General features: G+C 42.3%; 1 protein-coding gene across 2 annotated transcripts; it reads right to left on the minus strand.

Moving 5' to 3' along the window:
- Nucleotides 1-1,205: 1,205 nt before the first annotated feature.
- On the minus strand, nucleotides 1,206-18,016 carry C4H16orf72 (chromosome 4 C16orf72 homolog). Of its 2 annotated transcripts, XM_030482082.1 has the most exons (4): nucleotides 17,569-18,016; nucleotides 16,614-16,694; nucleotides 12,298-12,573; nucleotides 1,206-4,168 (listed from the first exon to the last, which is right to left on the minus strand). In XM_030482082.1, exons 1-4 carry the CDS (start codon nucleotides 17,786-17,788, stop codon nucleotides 3,924-3,926), a joined length of 822 nt encoding a protein of 273 aa, XP_030337942.1. In that variant the 5' UTR covers nucleotides 17,789-18,016; the 3' UTR covers nucleotides 1,206-3,923. The 2 variants fall into 2 exon arrangements, with proteins under 2 accessions (XP_030337942.1, XP_030337943.1); XM_030482083.1 differs by lacking the exon at nucleotides 16,614-16,694 and having other exon boundaries at nucleotides 17,569-18,012.
- Between the last annotated feature and the right edge of the window lie 643 nt (nucleotides 18,017-18,659).

The following is an 18,659-nucleotide window of genomic DNA, read 5'->3' on the forward strand; positions in this document are numbered from 1 at the left end:
GGCCCTGTGGCCACCCCAGACAACCACACCAGCCTCACCTGGGGCAGGGAAGCCAGTGGAACAAGTCAGGTGGGCATTACTTATTGCTGCCAAAATAGTAGTAGCTCTAGGCTAACATTGGAAAGATGCTGGGTTTTTGGAAGTCATTAAAGAGTACTTTCCAAATCCCCACTGGAACATTTCACTGGCTAGAAGTGACAAAACGTTAACACTGATTTAATAAGGAGAGGAAAAAGACATTATCTTAAAAGCTCCTGCAAAATAAAGCTTCCCTTCATAAATTCACAGACCTGCTGCTACAGCAAGTAGGTGGAAAATAGCTTGCAGGTTTAGGGACACCCAACATTAAACAGGAAAAGCTGCTGATTAAAGCACCTCATTTCACTTAAGTCCAGAGAGTCTTCTGCTAGAGATTGGAAAACTCTACTATTGAAGTCAATGCCACTTCCTAAAGAGGCTTTTAAGTGATATAGTTTAAAACGCTTAAGTATCAGCAATATTAAACTCTGCAGAACATTTTGTACAAATGTAACAGCATGCCCCAATTCTTAAAATCTTCATTAGTTCAAAGACAGAAAGGAAAACCAGTGGAGCTGTGCTGAACATTTACCATCAAATGGCATTCCTACAGAAAAATCCAGCTCTGCAGAACCAAGTAAGTCTGCCACAACTGGCACTAACCAGATCTTGGTTTGGGTTTACTGATGGTCTGTGTTTCCTAGAAACTTACAGAACTACAAAGCAGCCTGATTGAGTTTCTATTACTCCAGCTGGGTAAACCACATTTGAAAGGAAGTTTAACTGCAGGACTTCAGTTTCAGTCAAAATGATTTTTGCATTACTTTATTGTAATATAGATTTAAATTTAACATTTAAAGTTTATCAATAAGCAAGCCAAGCTCAGTAGCTTCAGTGCAGGACGTACTTTATGTAACTTGCCGCACATTCATGTTAGATCTGATGTACATAGAGAAGAGACTGGTCAACTGTATGATTCATAGGAGAAAGCAAAAGCAAGCACCTTTTTACCAAACTAAATAGTTCAGTTCAGTGTTTCTTACAGAAAATCAACTCACTTCTGGCTCCAGGAGCTATGGTTTGGATAACAGCTGAAAGCTATTTCCAGAACATCAATTTTCTACACTGGCACAAGAAATAGTCTTCGAAGCAAAGGTATGAGACTTTTTTTTTATTTTTTTTTTTTCCTTAAGAGACAACCTGTTCTCCTTGTGTTTACCAGGTGAATACATGCAGTTTTGATCATTCTGGCAGAGGTTAACAAAGAGCAAACAACAGTGGGGGCTAAACAAAAAGCAATCAAAAAGTTGCCAAATATTTAAGGTACAAGCAAAAAAAAAAAAAAAACCATTAATGCAACCAGTTTAATATCTAAGCCCGCTTTCTTCCAAAGAAAAATGGCACAAATTAAATCATAAGCCAGACAAATTTAGTTTTAGATGGTACTAGACTGAATTAATGCTTCAAAGCATTAACAGGATTTATTTCACTGCAAGGAAGGGAAGTAGTAATTTGAACAGGCTCTGTGTATTGACCAGAAGCTCTGTTACAGTTCAGTCTACATATGCAGAACTGATAACAATGTGTTGTTACCTTTACTACAGGTGATATTAAAGTGTTAAAAATCACAGAGCATAAGCATCTTACTTGTACAAGCCAGTTAATGAATAAACAGAAGAGCTGAAAAATGGTTCCCACACATGTCCTTCCCCAGATTTTCCTTTTGGAACAGAAAAATCCCTCTGCCAACAGCCTAATAAATACTAACAGATGTATTTAGGTACCATCTTCAAAAATCTTTGTGGAAAATGCAGTCTCCAAATGAAAACTAGCTTTACGCAGTATTAATATTTTACATAAAATAAGTCTTATGAATTGCCATTAATAGCAGTAACTGAAATTAATGTATACCAAGTCTTCAGGTGATGTGCAAGTTCAGCTATGTAACACAGGTGGAGGTTTTGAACAGTTCTTACCATCTTGCTTTGGACAGGTCAATTTGTCCCATAAATCACAGAACCTCTAGCTACAGTATTGTGCAACTGTCAACATCTTCAAGAGCTCTTCAATGTAAAGAAATTTGATGGAAGCACCACACAGCAAGGAGATCATGCTCTTAGTAGAGCGCCTTGAATTCTGAGCATTTAACACATCACTGCTGTCTTGCCTTGACTACAGAACACTTATGAGAGGACACCAAGGTAAAAAGGAGCAAAATTACAGTGAAGTCTGCTTCAAACAGGGAATGTAATACAAAAAAAAAAAAAAATCTGACTCCACAAGCATGTAAGCAAAAGTTCTGAAGAGTTGTGTATTAACACAGAGCTCAAGGTGCCTTAACTTAGCTAGACCACCGCAATTTTTTAGTACAGTGAATCTAGCATAGCTGCATTTCATCCAAGAATCAGCCTCTGCTTCCAGTTAAAGCATGCATACCACCTCACTAAATACCCCTCCCCAAATTTCAGGTTTGGAGCTCTTCATTTTCTTATTCCTCCTGGATTACTCCTTTGCTAAATCTAGAGATTTAGAGACTCTAAGAGCCAGAGCTCTCCACCAAAGACTTGCTGCATCTACATGTAAAAACAGTTAGGACACTGAGCCCAACACTTCTTTCACCATTCAGAAACGGATTTGCAGCAGATCAGTCTTGATCTCTAGTTCAGTTTTAGACTATGCTTAAGTTACAGCAGCCAGAGTTCAATCCTATGAATGTAAGCTCAACACAGAGAAAGCCATTTATCCTTTGTAATTCATCCTTATGGCATGTTTATCCAGAGCTTTATAATCAACTTCCAGTTTTAAATTATTTTCTTAGCACTTCACAGAACCTGCCATCTCCTTCAGGAGGGAGTGACATGCATCACACAGAATCTCATTTAAGTTAGTCCAAGTTTCCACATGTGACCAGCAGTCTTACTTGTTAGAACACACCCCTTTTCCAACTATTCCCCCCTCATTCCCACTCCTCCCACCCCTCCCCAGCAATGGGGAATTACTTCACAAGAAATGTAAAATGGGATATGGGTGTACACAAAACCTACCCCTAATACTGAACAGAAAAGCCTATTTTCCAATTACAGGACATCTTTCTCTAAACTTAGGTCCGCACTGGTGCAGTCTGCACTGTGTAAGATTAGCACAAGGATAATACCAATAAGTACATATATTTTATTAAACCAATTTAAAAGCCTATGAAGTTAATTGGGGAAAAGTTTAATATTGCTACTTCAGAGCACTAAAACACACAAAGTGAATCCAATGAAGATCCTTGTATTGAGTCAATATTAAGTATTAATTGCATGACCATCATAGCACCTCTTAACATTATCACACAATAACCAGAGTTATCAACTGCTTTTAAAACTAAAAAGGGTACAGTCCAATATTTATAACTTGCACACTGTTACTATATAGAAACTAGGTGCATGGTAGTGCTGCAAAAATGGAAGCCTGCAGTTTTGACAAAGATGCCAAGTCATGTTGTAGACAATTTCAGTCAAACTGGCAATACTGTTTAAGCTAATACTTAACACAGCAAAAAATAAAGGACAAAAAAAAAAAAAAAAAAAGGCATTTTATAACCAAATAAACATCTGAAATTTCCTTTCCCTTTAAGAATACAAGTAAGGTCACTTTTAGCCTTGGAACAGATACATGTTTGCCTATGATGATCTTGCTAACTACTACACAATATCTGATGTCCTCTGCTAAGAATATAGTTTAAGAAAGCTGCAGTTACAAGAGGCATCTAATGTAATATCTAAAATTTCCTTTATGGCAATTATTGAATTCATTTGTCTTAAACAGTGAATATGGAAAGATGGCCTCATGTTTCCTTTTCAATAGTACTCTGAGGATCAAGTGGCTTTCAAGCAGCATGGTGGGTTTGAAGTTTTTGCAGTTTAGATCATTCTGTTGCGTTTATGAGTTGGTGAGTCTGTAATGACATCGCCACACTGGGCTGAGGTACGCTTTCTAGTTCCACCATTGTCCAAGTGGAGTGCCATTTCTTCTGATATGAAAGTGTTCAAATCAACATCATGAAGTCCATTTCTCCTTCGACTAGCATTGGAGCCACTGCTCACATGAGTGGGTGAGCCTGGGGTACTTGAGCGAACACTTATACTAGCCATTGCACCACTGAGACCTAGGGAGGAAAAAAAGAGGAAGTATTTAGGTCAAACAGTAAAGAAAAGTTAATTTCCCACGTATGGCAGAAGGGATGACACTTATCTGACTTCTAGAGACAAGTTAAAGGCACTTCATCCTACTATTTGTGCCACACTTCCTTGACATCCAGACCACACCTTCCCAGCTTTTAATTCATTTAAAAATTACCAGAACTGCTTTTTATGACATTAAGGTAAGCTTATACACCAAGTTGTAACAGTACACTATGACAAATGCTAACTTCATAAACATGACATGCTGCTCAAAATGTGTACATACTCAGAGTAGACCATTTCAATATAAAAGGCTAGACCAGTAGTTACACAGAAGGAAAATCCACTACCAAGGGCATCCAGGTCGACCTGATTTGGTCTTGTTTTAACCACCACCACTTTGCTCCCCTTCACTGCCTCAGTCACTAGTTCTAAAGAAAAATGCAGTATGACAGCAGATCTGACAGGTATACAAGAGCTAGTTTTGCAAGTTAAAGCTTTATTTCATGGCTAAACACTATTAGCCAACACATTAGTATTACCAGAATTCAGAAGAGCACTTACACAAGCCAAGCAAGACAAGACAACCCCCCCAAATTTGCTACTGACAGGTTGATCCAAAACACTGTCACAGGTACCCTGCAAATACTTCAGTCTGCACTCAGATTATTAAAGTGTTTAAATAAACAGAAGTTTGTTTCATGTAGAAACAAGGCTGTATACAAGAAAATAATGAATTTCATACTACATACTTTGTCTTCTGTAATGTTACTATTACAACTTTGCAAAAGTAGGACATACTAAAACAAGTTTAGTAAGGGCTAGTATACAAAAGCCTAACAACTCTTGTCAAGTTGGAATTCAGGCTCTATTTGTAGGTAAACAGGAGCTCAGAAGCAAGACAAACACCTTTGCTATCATAACTGCTTCAAATCCGAGTAGTATTAGTAAAGTATAAGAGCATCTGTTGGCCCTAGAAATAAACTATCAAAGCTAGTGTCAAGCACAAGTCACGTAAGAAGATGAACAGCACAATCTATGTATTTCTCTAGCAATAAGAAGCAGCAAATCGTAAGCTGTCCAGGAAGATTTGCCTCAGTACCCTGCAAAATCTTGACCTCTGAGGTTCTCTCCAGTCTCACATACTCTATACCTCTGTCCAGCCACCATACACCCTATGTGCAAAGCCATTTAATACATATTTTCATATATGGTCAAGAAGGCAGCCAGAACTCACATGTTGACAAGTAAAGCCTAACAACCCTATTAGCTGCTGGCAGGCCAAATAAGCCTTTTCAGAGGCTCTGTGAAGACTGCTAGAGCTACTAGATCAGTTGCTAGAAACCTCGATTAGAAGGTACATTCTAAAACCATCTGCAGCAATGGCAGGTTGATATACAAGTCAGGATACAACAGGCCAACTTGTATCACTGTTGAAAGAACATTTGAAGCTTAGACCTGCTAACAGCACAGGATATACTTTTTTTTTTTTCTTTCAAACACAGATTGGGCATTATACAACCACTAGTAGAACCAGCCACACATCACTGATGCTTCCTTAGAGCTTTTGCTTACAGCTCTAAACAGCATTCCAACAACTCAGAAGCATGGTCTTAAGTCTGATAGGGACCCTGCAGGTTTTAACATTAAAATCACCCTTCATTCACAATGCCAGAAATTATTTAAACAGCAGAAGCTGTCTGAATGAAAAGGTAATTTAGAAAGAAGGTTTGTTCCAATACTCCCAGGATTAAGGTCAAGCTCAAAACCATTACAAAAAGAGGATCCTATACATCTACCAAAGAAAGTAAAGCAGCCAATTGCTGACAGATGTATGAGCAAAATATATAATTTTGAGACTATAGCTCGGATAGGCCACCAACATGCAACATCACTTCACAATTCAAAGACAACAGCAAGTTCCATTTCAACAGGCACAACATACATTAGACAAAGAATTTATCCTGCACATTTAAATTGTAAGAAAACAGTACACAGAAAGTAACAGTTTCCAATCCAAACTGACTGCAGAGACTTCCCTCATCTCACTATTCCAAGCTCTGGACACAAGTTTAGCATTGTACTTCCACTGAGAATCAACTATTTACACTACTTAGTAGTTATTTGCTCTTACATAACCCATAACCAAATGGGTAATATACTAACCAAGTTTTATCATGACATCTTTTCATTCTGTCTACTGCCCAAGTAAGAAATATTCAAAACAAACCCCAAAACTGAAATGTGATGTGAGAATACATTTTTTGGTATCACTCAGGAACTGTGTTGAAGCAGAGCCTTTTCAATAACAAGCATTTTTTTAAATAGTAGATGAAGTCAGAATTAAAAGATGCATCTGCAAAATGCTGCAGCATATTCTTAAACAAGCTGCAAGGTTCACAAGCAATGCGCCTCAAGCAGGCATTGACTTTTCAATATTTAGGAAATACTGAATCATTGTACATTTAAATACAGAAACAACCTTCAGGAGATAATTAAGCAGCTAAAGCCTTCAATCAAACCTCATGTCAGAGGCAGTAGTTTTGAATTATTACTAAGATAGGAGTACAAGGAAATTGTATCACTACATGGACTTCCAGTTGCAGTTTAATCTTGTATCTCATACAGGTATTTAATACTGAACTAGTGAGTAACAGTCATTACCAAGTATGGTAACAGACTGAGTGACAATTTGGTATCAGTTACTGGCAGTTAACCATATTTCATAGCACTACACATCAATCCAAGAGAGCAGAACTGTCAAATGAAACATTTGGATCACAGTTTAGGATTGGGTAATCAAGCTAACATGGAAGAGTCAGAAAGAAAATTCAAGGCATGCACTGAGACACCAAGTTGCCACTTCATGGAAGCAACATTTTTGAAGACAGTCAGCAATGCAATTGAGAAGATCTACTTCTTTTGTTGACAGAGAAAGCATCTTTCAGGAGCTGTGATCCACAGTTCATTTTTTCTTGGAAAGTTGTTGTAATGCAAAGAAGAATCCTCAGAAGACCCATTTATTGTGAATTATTCAGAGTCTAAGTTTTCAGTGTACTCTGACCTCTTCCCGAAGCATTTAACCATTTAAAGCAATAAATCAAGCAGTAGTAGGTACTAGGAAATAGTAAGATGACTGTTAGCAACACTATTTCACAACCTCAGATTTCTTTATCATGATTAACATGACCTAATCACAGGCACATCAGTTGTCTATACAACAGTATAGAGATCAAACAGCTACTAGAGTAGATCTCACGACCACCTCTTAAGCCTCACATTTCCTTTTTTACTAGAGGCCTTTAAGACAGACACATGGCACTCTTCAAACTTCAAAGGACTGAAATGGAGGGCATATCTGAAATATTCTGCAGTATTCTCATTCCTGTTGTATCTTTCAGTCATGAACAATATGGCATTTCATAGCCAATAATTTCACAAAACACTGCTTTTATTTGAAGCTACATTCTAAATCATTGTAGTACTAGTAGGAAAAGCTGCAGTTTATAGAAACTGTGACCAACGATAGCTAATTTGTAACTAAGTACTCTCCAAAAACTACCAAGTTATTAGAATGCTTGGCTAAAGGTCTGTTTTATGAAGTATGAAATACTTAAGGTAGATAAAGCTGTCAACTCAACATTAGCAGGTTTATCAACACTGGCCTAATAAACTGGAAGTGGCATTTTATCAGCACTATAACTCATAATGGACATGGTTATTCAGGCCACTACCACAGTACAAGATACTGGATAACTACTGTTCACTACAGTAACAGTATTAACTATTGTTTTCCAGAAGTTTTAATCAGGAAGAATCAACAACCATTCACATTTAAATGTGACTGAAGCAAGAATTAGTTAACCCCAGATAACTACAACACAGCATGCAGATATATCCTTGTCACTCCTCTGTCTCATACCCTTTCACAGAACTGCTCAAAGAGCAAGTTTAGCAGTACCTACCAACACACAACTATGATAGCTATATATATGTACCTATACACACACACACAACCTTTAACTTAAACTCTCAAACTAATCTAAGCTCTGCTCTCCCATCCACTCTTCTACCACATGATGCTTCTCCACCCCAGTAACAACTGCTAATGTCTTACATTGCAGTTTAATACTTTAAGAGAATAAAGAGGCCTAATGGAAGTTAAAGTCTCTTAAAAAAAACCCACCACCCTAAGACTCCCTCACCATGTTGCCCATTCACTTAATTTTTAGTTAAGAATGTTCACATCTAATGTATTTCTGCATTGCCTTCCCAAGCTTGCTTCTTCCCCTTCCTCAAATCATAGCATTTTCTCCTCTTGCACTGGGAGAATAGTTTATAAAACATGGAGCACATCCTACAATAAAAGGCCAAAGCATTATTTAAAACATGGACTGTGCACAACCACCAGCACTGCAAGACTTCATATGCTGGCTACAGCCAGGCAGCAAGTGACCTGGTACACATCAGCTTTTAGGAATCTCATGCCTCTTAGCTCATTTGATGCAATTCTGTCATTCGAAACTCTTCTCCTACAGAACTGGATATGGCAATACACATCCAAACAGCAGGTGAAAATACACCCATACCCCATGCTAACTGCAATGATGTATTAGGGACCAGTGAAAGTTGAAAATCTGACTTTGCGATGTTAAACAATAAAGGTATTTATCTTCTACCACATGTAAAAGGCCTCATTCTTAAGGTCCAATTCTTTAAATCCTGCATCATCAGTTGCAGAATTTCTCAAGTTTCAAAGTCCACTTAAGTTTAGAGTAAAACAGCATATATTATCTTGAGCTACCTACTCAGCTTTTCTTGAAGACTTTATTTTTAGGTATCCACAGTTCAAGTTTCCACCCATGCTGTTTCAAAGGCTACCAATCAGCACAATAACAAAGCTGATATTAAAGGCAAAGATTATTGTTTTAATTTGCCAGAGTTCACACTCTCAAGAGACTACTTAGACCCAAAAACCCACTCTCTAGCACCCTTTAAGGTACACTTAAGGTAAAGACTTCAGTAACAGCTACACAGCATACATGCCATAGAGTTTCAGGAAAAGGCAGATCATATACACCTTAAACATTCTTGTGTCAGTATAGTTTCGTCATGATCATTTTGCTTTTAGCTACTGTAACAAATCTTGAAAGCACAACAGTAGGAAAGTTTCTTTACAGCACAAAGACTATGATAACTAATATCACAAGATTAAATACTGGGTTGAAAATCCCTAGCTTTGGTTAAACTGTCAACTACCTCACAGAGCTATATTATAGGTCAGCTATAACAGCGTTTGACATAAAAGGCTAAGAATCTAATATTAACAGATTTCTTTTCAAATGCAGCATACAGTTTTAAGATTGTACTGGTATCTGAAGATACTCTTCTCTGATGCTTTGTCTAAGGGTATACACCTAGAACTGTGTATTCCAGGAAATATTTAGTTATTAGCTACTTGGTGACTACAGCTTCTATCAAAGTTTTAAGACTTGACTGTGAAGAATTTATAGGTTATCAAATTAGTTATTTCCCCCAAAGAGCAAGATCAGCAAGTTGCAGCGCCATGGTCTTATTTTGAGAAGCAAATGAGCCAACTCCACTTCCACCAAGCTTTATTTGGTGTCACAGATTCATACCTACTCATGCCTCACTAAAAGAGGTCTTGCTCAGGGCAGCAAAGCTCTAGCATTATCCCTCAAATCTAATTCAGCCCATCCATGTTACCAATAAATTACACCATTCCCACAGGAAGCCTACCAGCACAAAACAAAGCCTTGCTCCCTTACATTCCAGTCAAAGCACCCCTTAAAGCCTTAGTCCTGATTACTTACTGAGACTGCCACTCACCATCATCAGGTTGTATCCTCACAATACCTAGAAGCAGCAAATGACTGCCAGAAATGAAGATAAGCATAGCCCTAAAGAGGGCATTCATCCATACACACCTGAAGATCCTACACAGATTTCAAAATCAAAACATAGCTCTGAGAAGCCCTATGGTAAATAGAAATATAGTTTGGGAGATCATCCACAACTTCATTAATGATAAAGATGGGGAGAAGCTGGATGAATGCAGATATTGCAGACAACCTAAAAACAGTTGAGGCCAAATACAACCCCAGTTACTAAAGGCTTAGCACAAAAGCATTTGTGTCAAAGACCAGACTGAAACCAATATCAGGAGAACTGAATCCAGAAGGTGACTGACATTTAATCTGGACACCCAGCTGATGAGGGGAAGAGTGCACTTCCAGCCCCTGCAGTGCCAGTGAGGAACTTCCTGCAGTCCTCACAAACGTGTATTAGGTTATGAAATATGAAAGAAAGCTTTATAGCATGGGAGTCTTGAACCATGAGATAGAGAAGTGACTTCCATGAACCACCTCTATACAAAGCAGATGCTAAGAAACAATAGTACATGGGAGCCATATTACCAATAAAAAGGCCCAAGTTTATTCTGCTCAAGAGCTCACTGTGCTGAAGCAAGTCTACTAGCTTACTCCCACCTGAGAGTAAGCTTTTACCATTACAAAGCCAACTGCACACCAGACTCAACTATGGTGTCAGAAAACAAGATTATTTTTTTTTTTTAAGAGGGTGTATATCATATCAGGCAAGAGCCTGCTTCTGCAGTTGTTCTCACAAAACTAGCTTTACCTACTGAATAAGCAGTACTGGTGCACAAAATTCTCTATCCAACTTCCAATATGAGGAGGAAAACTGCCAAAAACTGCATGACTGGGTGGAAGCATGCTTGATTTAAATGGCAACAGAACAGCCAGCAAATAAAATCAGAATTAGGCTGTCACCTAGACAGTAACAGTGTCTGGCTTATGTATCTTGAGAAATCACCACAGCATAGCAAAAGCAAAGACTGCATTTTCAGGAATCCACTCATCTAATTTACTCATTAATTCCACACCCCACACAATACTGAGACAGTTTCCTTTAAGTTTCACAGGTTGTACTTCTACATATCTTGATTTTTTTCTTTCAGAATGCCGACTATTTATACCTCAAGGTATCTGCTACCTTCTAGAATTTTAGATGGTATAAATCCTACAGGTGAGCTGCTTCATTTCACCTCAGGAACAATTTAAGCAAGTGACAAAAACGTTCCTGTTAGGTAATAGTCCAGTACAGAATAAACTACTGAATATTCAGATCTGAGAGAGAGAAAAGGTACACTACCAACATTGCTGGTGATGGCAAGGAAGGAAATTCAGTACAACATTGAAGATATCTAAGCCTGAAAGTGAATTAGCACTAAGTTCTAAACAGGACCCAATTATTGGCTTCAAACTTTAACAGGGGAAGTTTAGATTAGATATAAGGAAGAAGTTCTTTACAGTGAGGGTGGTGAAGCACTGGAATGGGTTGCCCAAGTAGGTTGTGGATGCTCCATCCCTGGTGGTGTTCAAGGCCAGGTTGGACAGAGCCTTGGGCCACATGGTTTAGGGCGAGGTGTCCCTGACCATGGCAGGGTGGTTGGAACTAGATGATCTTAAGGTCCTTTCCAACCCTTACTATTCTATGATTCTATGATTGCAGTGACATGCAAGTGAGGTATCCTTTCTAGGGTACTTTAAGTAGAATGCTAAACCACATTATCCAGCAAATAACAAAGGTAGTAGGAGCAAAGTATGGTAGCCCAGAGACAGGAGCTTCACACACTCCCCAGCTTCACAGAAGTTGGCTAGTTATTTGCTACTAGCCAAATCTTAATATTTACCAAAGTTGCTAGCATAGTATTACCATTTTCAAAAAACTCTATTTGCTTTAGCATTGGTATAAGTGCTAAATCTGGTCAAGCTTCAAACACACTACCAAGAGTTGATACTTAGCTGTTGAGTTCACTGCTGTACAATATTACAGATCCAAGCCTCATTTTTATCTTTCCCTCATTCAAAATATTGTACTATGCAACTTTTTAGTAGCTAGTGCACCTTCCATATGCAAACACTCATTCTCTAAGGGAATCCAAACCTTCAGCAGGAACATCAGGTACATGACATACGGCACCAAAAATGGCCAAGAGCCAGACATGCTTTAAGAACCTCCCCCCCACAATTTTAACCAAGTAGTATTGAAAGAAATGAAATACTGTTACCATGCAGAGCTATGGCTTCACGGAAGGGTTGCAAATCAGTCTCTACAGATGAACTAGTTTCTGTTGAAGTAGCTCGATTAGGGGATACTACAGTCAGTCTTGGGGGAGCTCTAGAATTTCTTGGAGGAGGAACTTTTCCACATAGGAAGCTGATCAAGTCTTCTCTACGAATAGTTCTTCTGCGTTTTTTAACCCAAGCTAAGACATCCTTATTCCGACGCTGATAGCCAATCTGAATTCCTACATCAAAGCTTCGCTGATGGACATCCACACTTTCTGCAAGGAGACAGAAAAACGTTTTAGTGTTACAGATACAGCAATGTATAGTATGACACATCACTGATACCGTTTCCTGTCAACCATGGGGAAGAAGTAGTTCTTCTACAGGTTATTGTAACATAGTACCAGGTTAGCTATAACAAATTAGCTAGTATTAAAGTCTTATTAAATCCAAAGAGAGCATTAGCTAGAGTTGCACCCCTTCATAAATTGGAAAGTCAACAGTAACTCTAGCACCACCAAAATAGCATTTACCATACTTCAGGTCAGTACAACAGCACCTTTTACAACACTTATATTGCCATTAAAACCACACTTTGAGCTTGTCAGTCTGAGGAAGCTACTCAAATCAACACAATGCACTGTAAGAGACACACAAAGTGCACCAGTATAGTCAGGAAACCCCACAAAGAAATAACAGCTTTTCTTAAGGCAAGGCATTTTCAGGAAACTCAGATTTCTCTAGAGTCCTCCTAGTTTCATCTGAATTTCAACTGCAGAGGCAATTCGCTAGAGGACACAGTTTTAAAACTAGTTAAAGTGTCCCCATTGCCTTTCTATTAGGCAACATACCATTTACAAAGTAGGGCTAAAAAGTTTCCTTTCCCATTTAGACCCTATTGAAAATTTGATATACAAAAGCTTTAAACATTATTTGCAATTCATCCCTCTCCAAAATGCAATTCCATTCTCCATTAGTATAACTGTTCACCTCAGTTACAACTGTGCCTGCAAGAAACACCTAAATGCATTGTATGACATTGCTTTCAAACTTAAGTACTGAAGTTTGCACTAGTTTGAGTATACCTCAGCCAACAGCAACAAGCCAGAAAACCATATTCACTACACAACTATGCCCATTCTGTTTGTCATAAATTTGTTAGAGCTTTGTGAACAGCTTTTTCAGTTTTATAATAATTATTGTGATGTTGCTCTTGCTCCATTAAAAGACATCAACATATCCACTCCAATTTCACTTTATTTCCATAGTTCATCTGGCAGAGCCAATTTAAGGCAGCTTTTTATGTACTTGCTCTACTAATTGAAGTCCAACATAAGAGCCATTTGCCCAGAACAATATTTATTTAAAGAACAGCTCTCCAAGATATTGGTTTACAGGTGAACAGTGACCTACCTATCTAATCTAGTTATCACACAACAAAAACACACAAAACCCGTCACTATTAAGTCCTATTCTTAGTTTCACATTTTAAGGCACCACTGCAATGGTCCACAAAAGAGACTGAAATCTACACTAGCAGAAAGCAGCATTTCAAACATAACACAACATAGTGAAAAACCATCTCAAACTGATAATTTCATTTGGGGTGGGTTTAGAATATAAGCTACACAGGTACACATAGACTAACTAGCACGTTAAGTGTACTTTCAAGCACTCTAAGAGTATTTTGCCTATGCTGGTTTGTAATCAAAAGGCTAGAAGATTTACAAATGATAATTCCTGTGAAAGCAATGGCAACACAACAGACCATTCCTCCAGCCATTTGATACTCCACAGCAGCTTAGACTCTAATACACTCACAGTAAAAGCTACCTAAACACTTTCGAGCCAATATGAAAACTGACAATATTCCTTTAATCACTTCCTAAAATAAAATGAGAAAGTCCTTCTGTGAGATGAGGAGCCCAGCTTTACAACAAAAACCTGCTTTCCTTGTACATGAAAATGCTTTACAAAGAACTATAAACTAGTTACGAGGTCAAACTCCCTGACTGCTGATGCAGCCTGAGCAAGTTTTAAGCATCATCACCCTAGGAAGGGTTAGATTTTTACGGTAAAAGCTAGAACTACTTTACAAAAGTTAGGCTGGCAAAATGTAAGCATTTAAACTGCATACATTCTGAAAATTAACATTAGCAAACATTCAGCTTTTTTATATAAAAATAAGGTAAATTATAGCCTCACAAATCTTATTCCACTATATACCTAAGACTTTCTATAGTGGCCTTAAATTCTGAATCCTACATTACAAGCCATGCCTTCAATTCTTCAGTGCAACCTGGATGATAATCAAATATCTTTAAATGCAACCACCAGCACCAATGAGAAATTCATGATCCAAGACTTTCTCAGTGTGCACGATATTAAACATTATTATGCTTATGCACTATTCCTCATGTAGCTCTTGTTAAAAAGAATTCTGACACCTCAAAAATCCAAGCATTTACCTGATCAGAAACCAGCTGACAGGGCAAGAGGCAGTTTGTGGTGTTTAGTTTACCACACCAAGTACCTCTCCAGTTTTTTGACAGAGTCCTCCAAAACACAAATGTTACTGAGCATGTGAGAAACAGAAGACTTTTAAAGAGCCATGTTCATCACTAGGGAAGGCAAATTCACATTAAGAGACTTTGACTTATCCGGTATGCCAGTATCTGACTGTTTTGCCAGTGTTCTCAACAAATTTCTACCCATTTGGAAGTAGAAATTTAGAACTGAAAGACAGCAGTTCTGAGTAACAGAGGTACTTCAGCACTTAAAGATCTGCTTAAAAGATTTGTTTCAGGTGTTGCTTTCTGAAGTATTACATTACACCTGACTGAAGACAGCTTCCTACTTAAATTCTAGTTTCCCTAATCATCACATACACACTCTTCTGTCAATCACATTATTACAGAAGAATAGGGCTTAGTTTTGCCTATAGCACAAGTAATCAAATTATTTAACTAAAAAACAGCCTAATTCTTTGTAGGAAAGACACTGCAAGGGAGAGCAATGCCATTTGTAAAAAAAGACTACAATTATTCCAGGCAATTTATTAACACTACCTGCTGCTACTCTAGCACCATGCTCAAGTGACTCATGTCCCAGACCACTATCTAGTGACCCACTCCCTCAGGCCAAAACCTACCCTGTTATATGACATGCTGCCCCTTTATATGACCTGTAATATATACTCAACACTTAAATGCACTTTCTACAGAAGTCTCTGGCAGAGAGCTTTATGCATCCACATTTCCTCCTTGCTTTGTCCACATCTATCAGAAACCTGCTCAGCCATCACAAGCACATTACTAAGTTAAAATGCTTACGGCAAAGCCAAAATGGGAAAGCTGGAGACAAATGAAAGATACAGACAGAACTACAGGTAATGCTGTACAGGGCAAGGGGAGAGGGGGGGGGAAGAAAAAAAAAAAAGCCACAACCCCAACCATCCCACAACTCAAAAAGTCAAACTAGAAAAACCAACTTGGAACTTTAGAAGTTTTTCCTAGGAATGAAAGACTAACAGTGGGAATCACACCATGCCAGTTTAAGCCTCCGCTGATCTAGATACCATTTCTACATTCTACTGTTTTCATACAGTTTTTTTAAACACATTGGAAGCCACTGTGTTTCCTCTGCACGCAAGAACTCTTGCAACAACCCAAAGAACAGCAGGGCTCAGAAACAGATCCTGACAGACTGAAACACACAGAACAGCACTAAAGCATAGCCACATGCAGAGTGCACCCTTAGCTAAGTTTTGGCTAACACTGCTTTGTTACAGCCACCCTGGCCACAGTCATAATGACATTCTAGCACTTAGAATAAATTAGTAAGCTTACTTAAGAAGACACTGTCACTTAAGACACAAAGATGACAGAACTTTGTCACATACATCTATGCAGAATTTTACAAACACTAAACCCAAACTATGGTTCGCTATTTAATACACCACAAAAAAAAACAAAATGCAGGAAATTTAAGTACTCTAATAAACTGCTGCATCTTCCCTTGAATTCACAAGACTGCACCACACGTTAAAAATACCCTCTTTTGAGGTTCACGAAGTAAAACAGCTTTTAATTTATTAGTTACTGACATGAGGCAACAGAAAAGATTCAGCTATTGTCAGCTAAAGTGGCCCAGGGAAAACTTTCAAGATTCAGGAAGCAGTCTCGGGTTAGATTTTATCAGGGTGAATAAGAGACATTAACAGGTCCTGCTTATGAGTAAGCCGGGGCAAAAGGCAGAGTGGGGCCCGGCTCAGCGGAGAGGCTGCCGGGGCAGCAGGGGGAGGGCAGCCCCTTACCTTTGTAGAGGTTGGTGACCGCAGTGGCAGCGTTCTGGAAGGGGACCCAGAGGGAGAGCCCCGGCTGCTGGCACACCCGGTCTGCAGGGAGGGAAGGACAGACGCTGTTTATTTTGGAGTCACCAACTCTGAACGGCCATGTTAGGTTTCGCCATTTTGTTCCACCTTCTGAAGGCAACTCGGGATCGGGGCCGAGAAGGGCGGGCCAGCAGCGGCCCGGGCCCAGGGCTGGCGGCAGCGCTGCCCCCAGCCTGCCGGGGAAGCGGCCTGCGCGGCCCCCGCCCGCAGCCCCCGCCGCACAATGGGGCCGGCCCCTCACTTCGCCATTTTGTCGGAGCCTCTTCCCTGGGCTGGGCGTCGGGAGCCGCCGCCGGCAGGGCCGGGCTTCCCGGCCGGCCCCCGCCCTCCCCGTCCCCGGAGCCCGTCGTTCCCCGGGCATTCGCAGCGCTCCCCCCGCCGGCCGGGGCCCTCCCGGCGCGGCTCCCCGCCGAGGCGACTTGCCGCCCCGGGGCCGGCAGAGCAGGGCCGAACCCCACCGGCCGCCCTCCCGTGCCGACCCGTCCGCCAGCCGGGGTGGGGGCAGGCCGGGCCGACGCCAGAGCCAACCCTCGGGTGCCGCCGGCCCAACTGTTCCAGCGGCCTGGGCCGCTCCGCTGGAGGCCGCGAAGGGCGATGTCCGGGCAGCGGCCGCGGCTCCCCCTCACGCCATTTTGTTTTCCCGTCTGCCACTATGGACGGGCGCGGAGCCCCCGGGCCGGAAGCCCGCTCCTCCCTCTACCCAGGCCGCCACATCCCCTTTGTGCCGTCGCGGCCCCGTTCCCACCCCACCACCGGCGGCTCAGCGGCGCCCACCCCGCCGCCACCTCCCCGGGCCCGACCTCGGCCCCAGCGCGCCGCGCCCGGGCTCCACCGCCCGCCAAGCCCCGTACCCCCCCACCTCTCCCACGGCGCTCACCCTTGTAGAGCTGCGCCACGGCGGTGGCCGAGTTCTGGAAGAGGTGCCAGAGCTTCTGCTGCTTGTGCTCAGGCTGCGCCGCCTCCTCGTCCTGCAGCTCCGGAGCCAGCGCCTCCTCCTGCTCGGCCTCGGCCAGGCACTGCCGCTCCCACTTGCTGAACCAGTGCTCGGGCCCGTGCTCCTGGATCTCCGCCTCGCCTTCTTCCTTCTTGTCCTCCATCCTCCGGCCGGCTCCGCGCTCCTCGCCGCCGCGCAGGCTCGGCCCCGCCAGTCAGACGCGCTCGCCTGTCCTCCGCAGCCGGGCCGGCTCTACCTCACCCCCATACCGCCGAGCCCCGCCGCTCGACCGCCGGCTCCAAACACACTAAGCGCCGGCACCGCCCCGAGCGCAGTAAAAGCCCGTCGGAAACGCCCGGGAACGTCCCACCGCCCAGCGACCGCCCCCGGCGTTCCACTGGCTGCGGCTGCGCCGGCACCCTTCATAGGGATGGCATCGCCACCTTTCATTGGACAGCACGCACGTCAATCAGGCGTGACGTCACCAACAGGGGGTGCCCGGCCGCAAGATTGGTTACGCCGTCACACACCCATGCGCAGTGTCGTCGGCCGCGCCGCGCAGGCGCAGTGGGCTCAACTCGCTCGGCGCGGGCTGGTCCCGCCCCCTGGTGTGATGCGCTGGGTCCGCGGGCGGCTCCGCCCGGCGGCGCCCCTCGGCAGCAGGGGCGGGGGTGTCGTGCTTGTCGAGGGCATGGGGCGGCTGCCTGGGGGCCCGGAGTCCTGCCATGGCCGCCGCGGGGCTGGGCGGGCTGCGCTGCCCGCGGGGGCAGGGCAGGGCAGGGCGGTTCTGCCATCTTGGCGCTGGGGCCCTCCCCGAGCGGGGTGAGGCGTTGCCCCGCCTCGGGCTTCCCCGCAGCCGCTGCTGTCGGGGCCAGAACGCGTGCGGTGATAGCGGCCGCCGCGCTACCGCTGAGCGGCAGAGCCTCCCCTGGAGGTGGATTCCTCCGCCCGGCCTGCGGCCGGGGTCAGGCCAGGCCCGAGGGAAGATGGCGGCGGCGCCTGGAAGGGCACGGCCGGCCGGGAGATGTTCGCTG

Source organism: Strigops habroptila, chromosome 4 (genome assembly GCF_004027225.2).
Source record: "Strigops habroptila isolate Jane chromosome 4, bStrHab1.2.pri, whole genome shotgun sequence".
NCBI lineage: Eukaryota > Metazoa > Chordata > Aves > Psittaciformes > Psittacidae > Strigops > Strigops habroptila.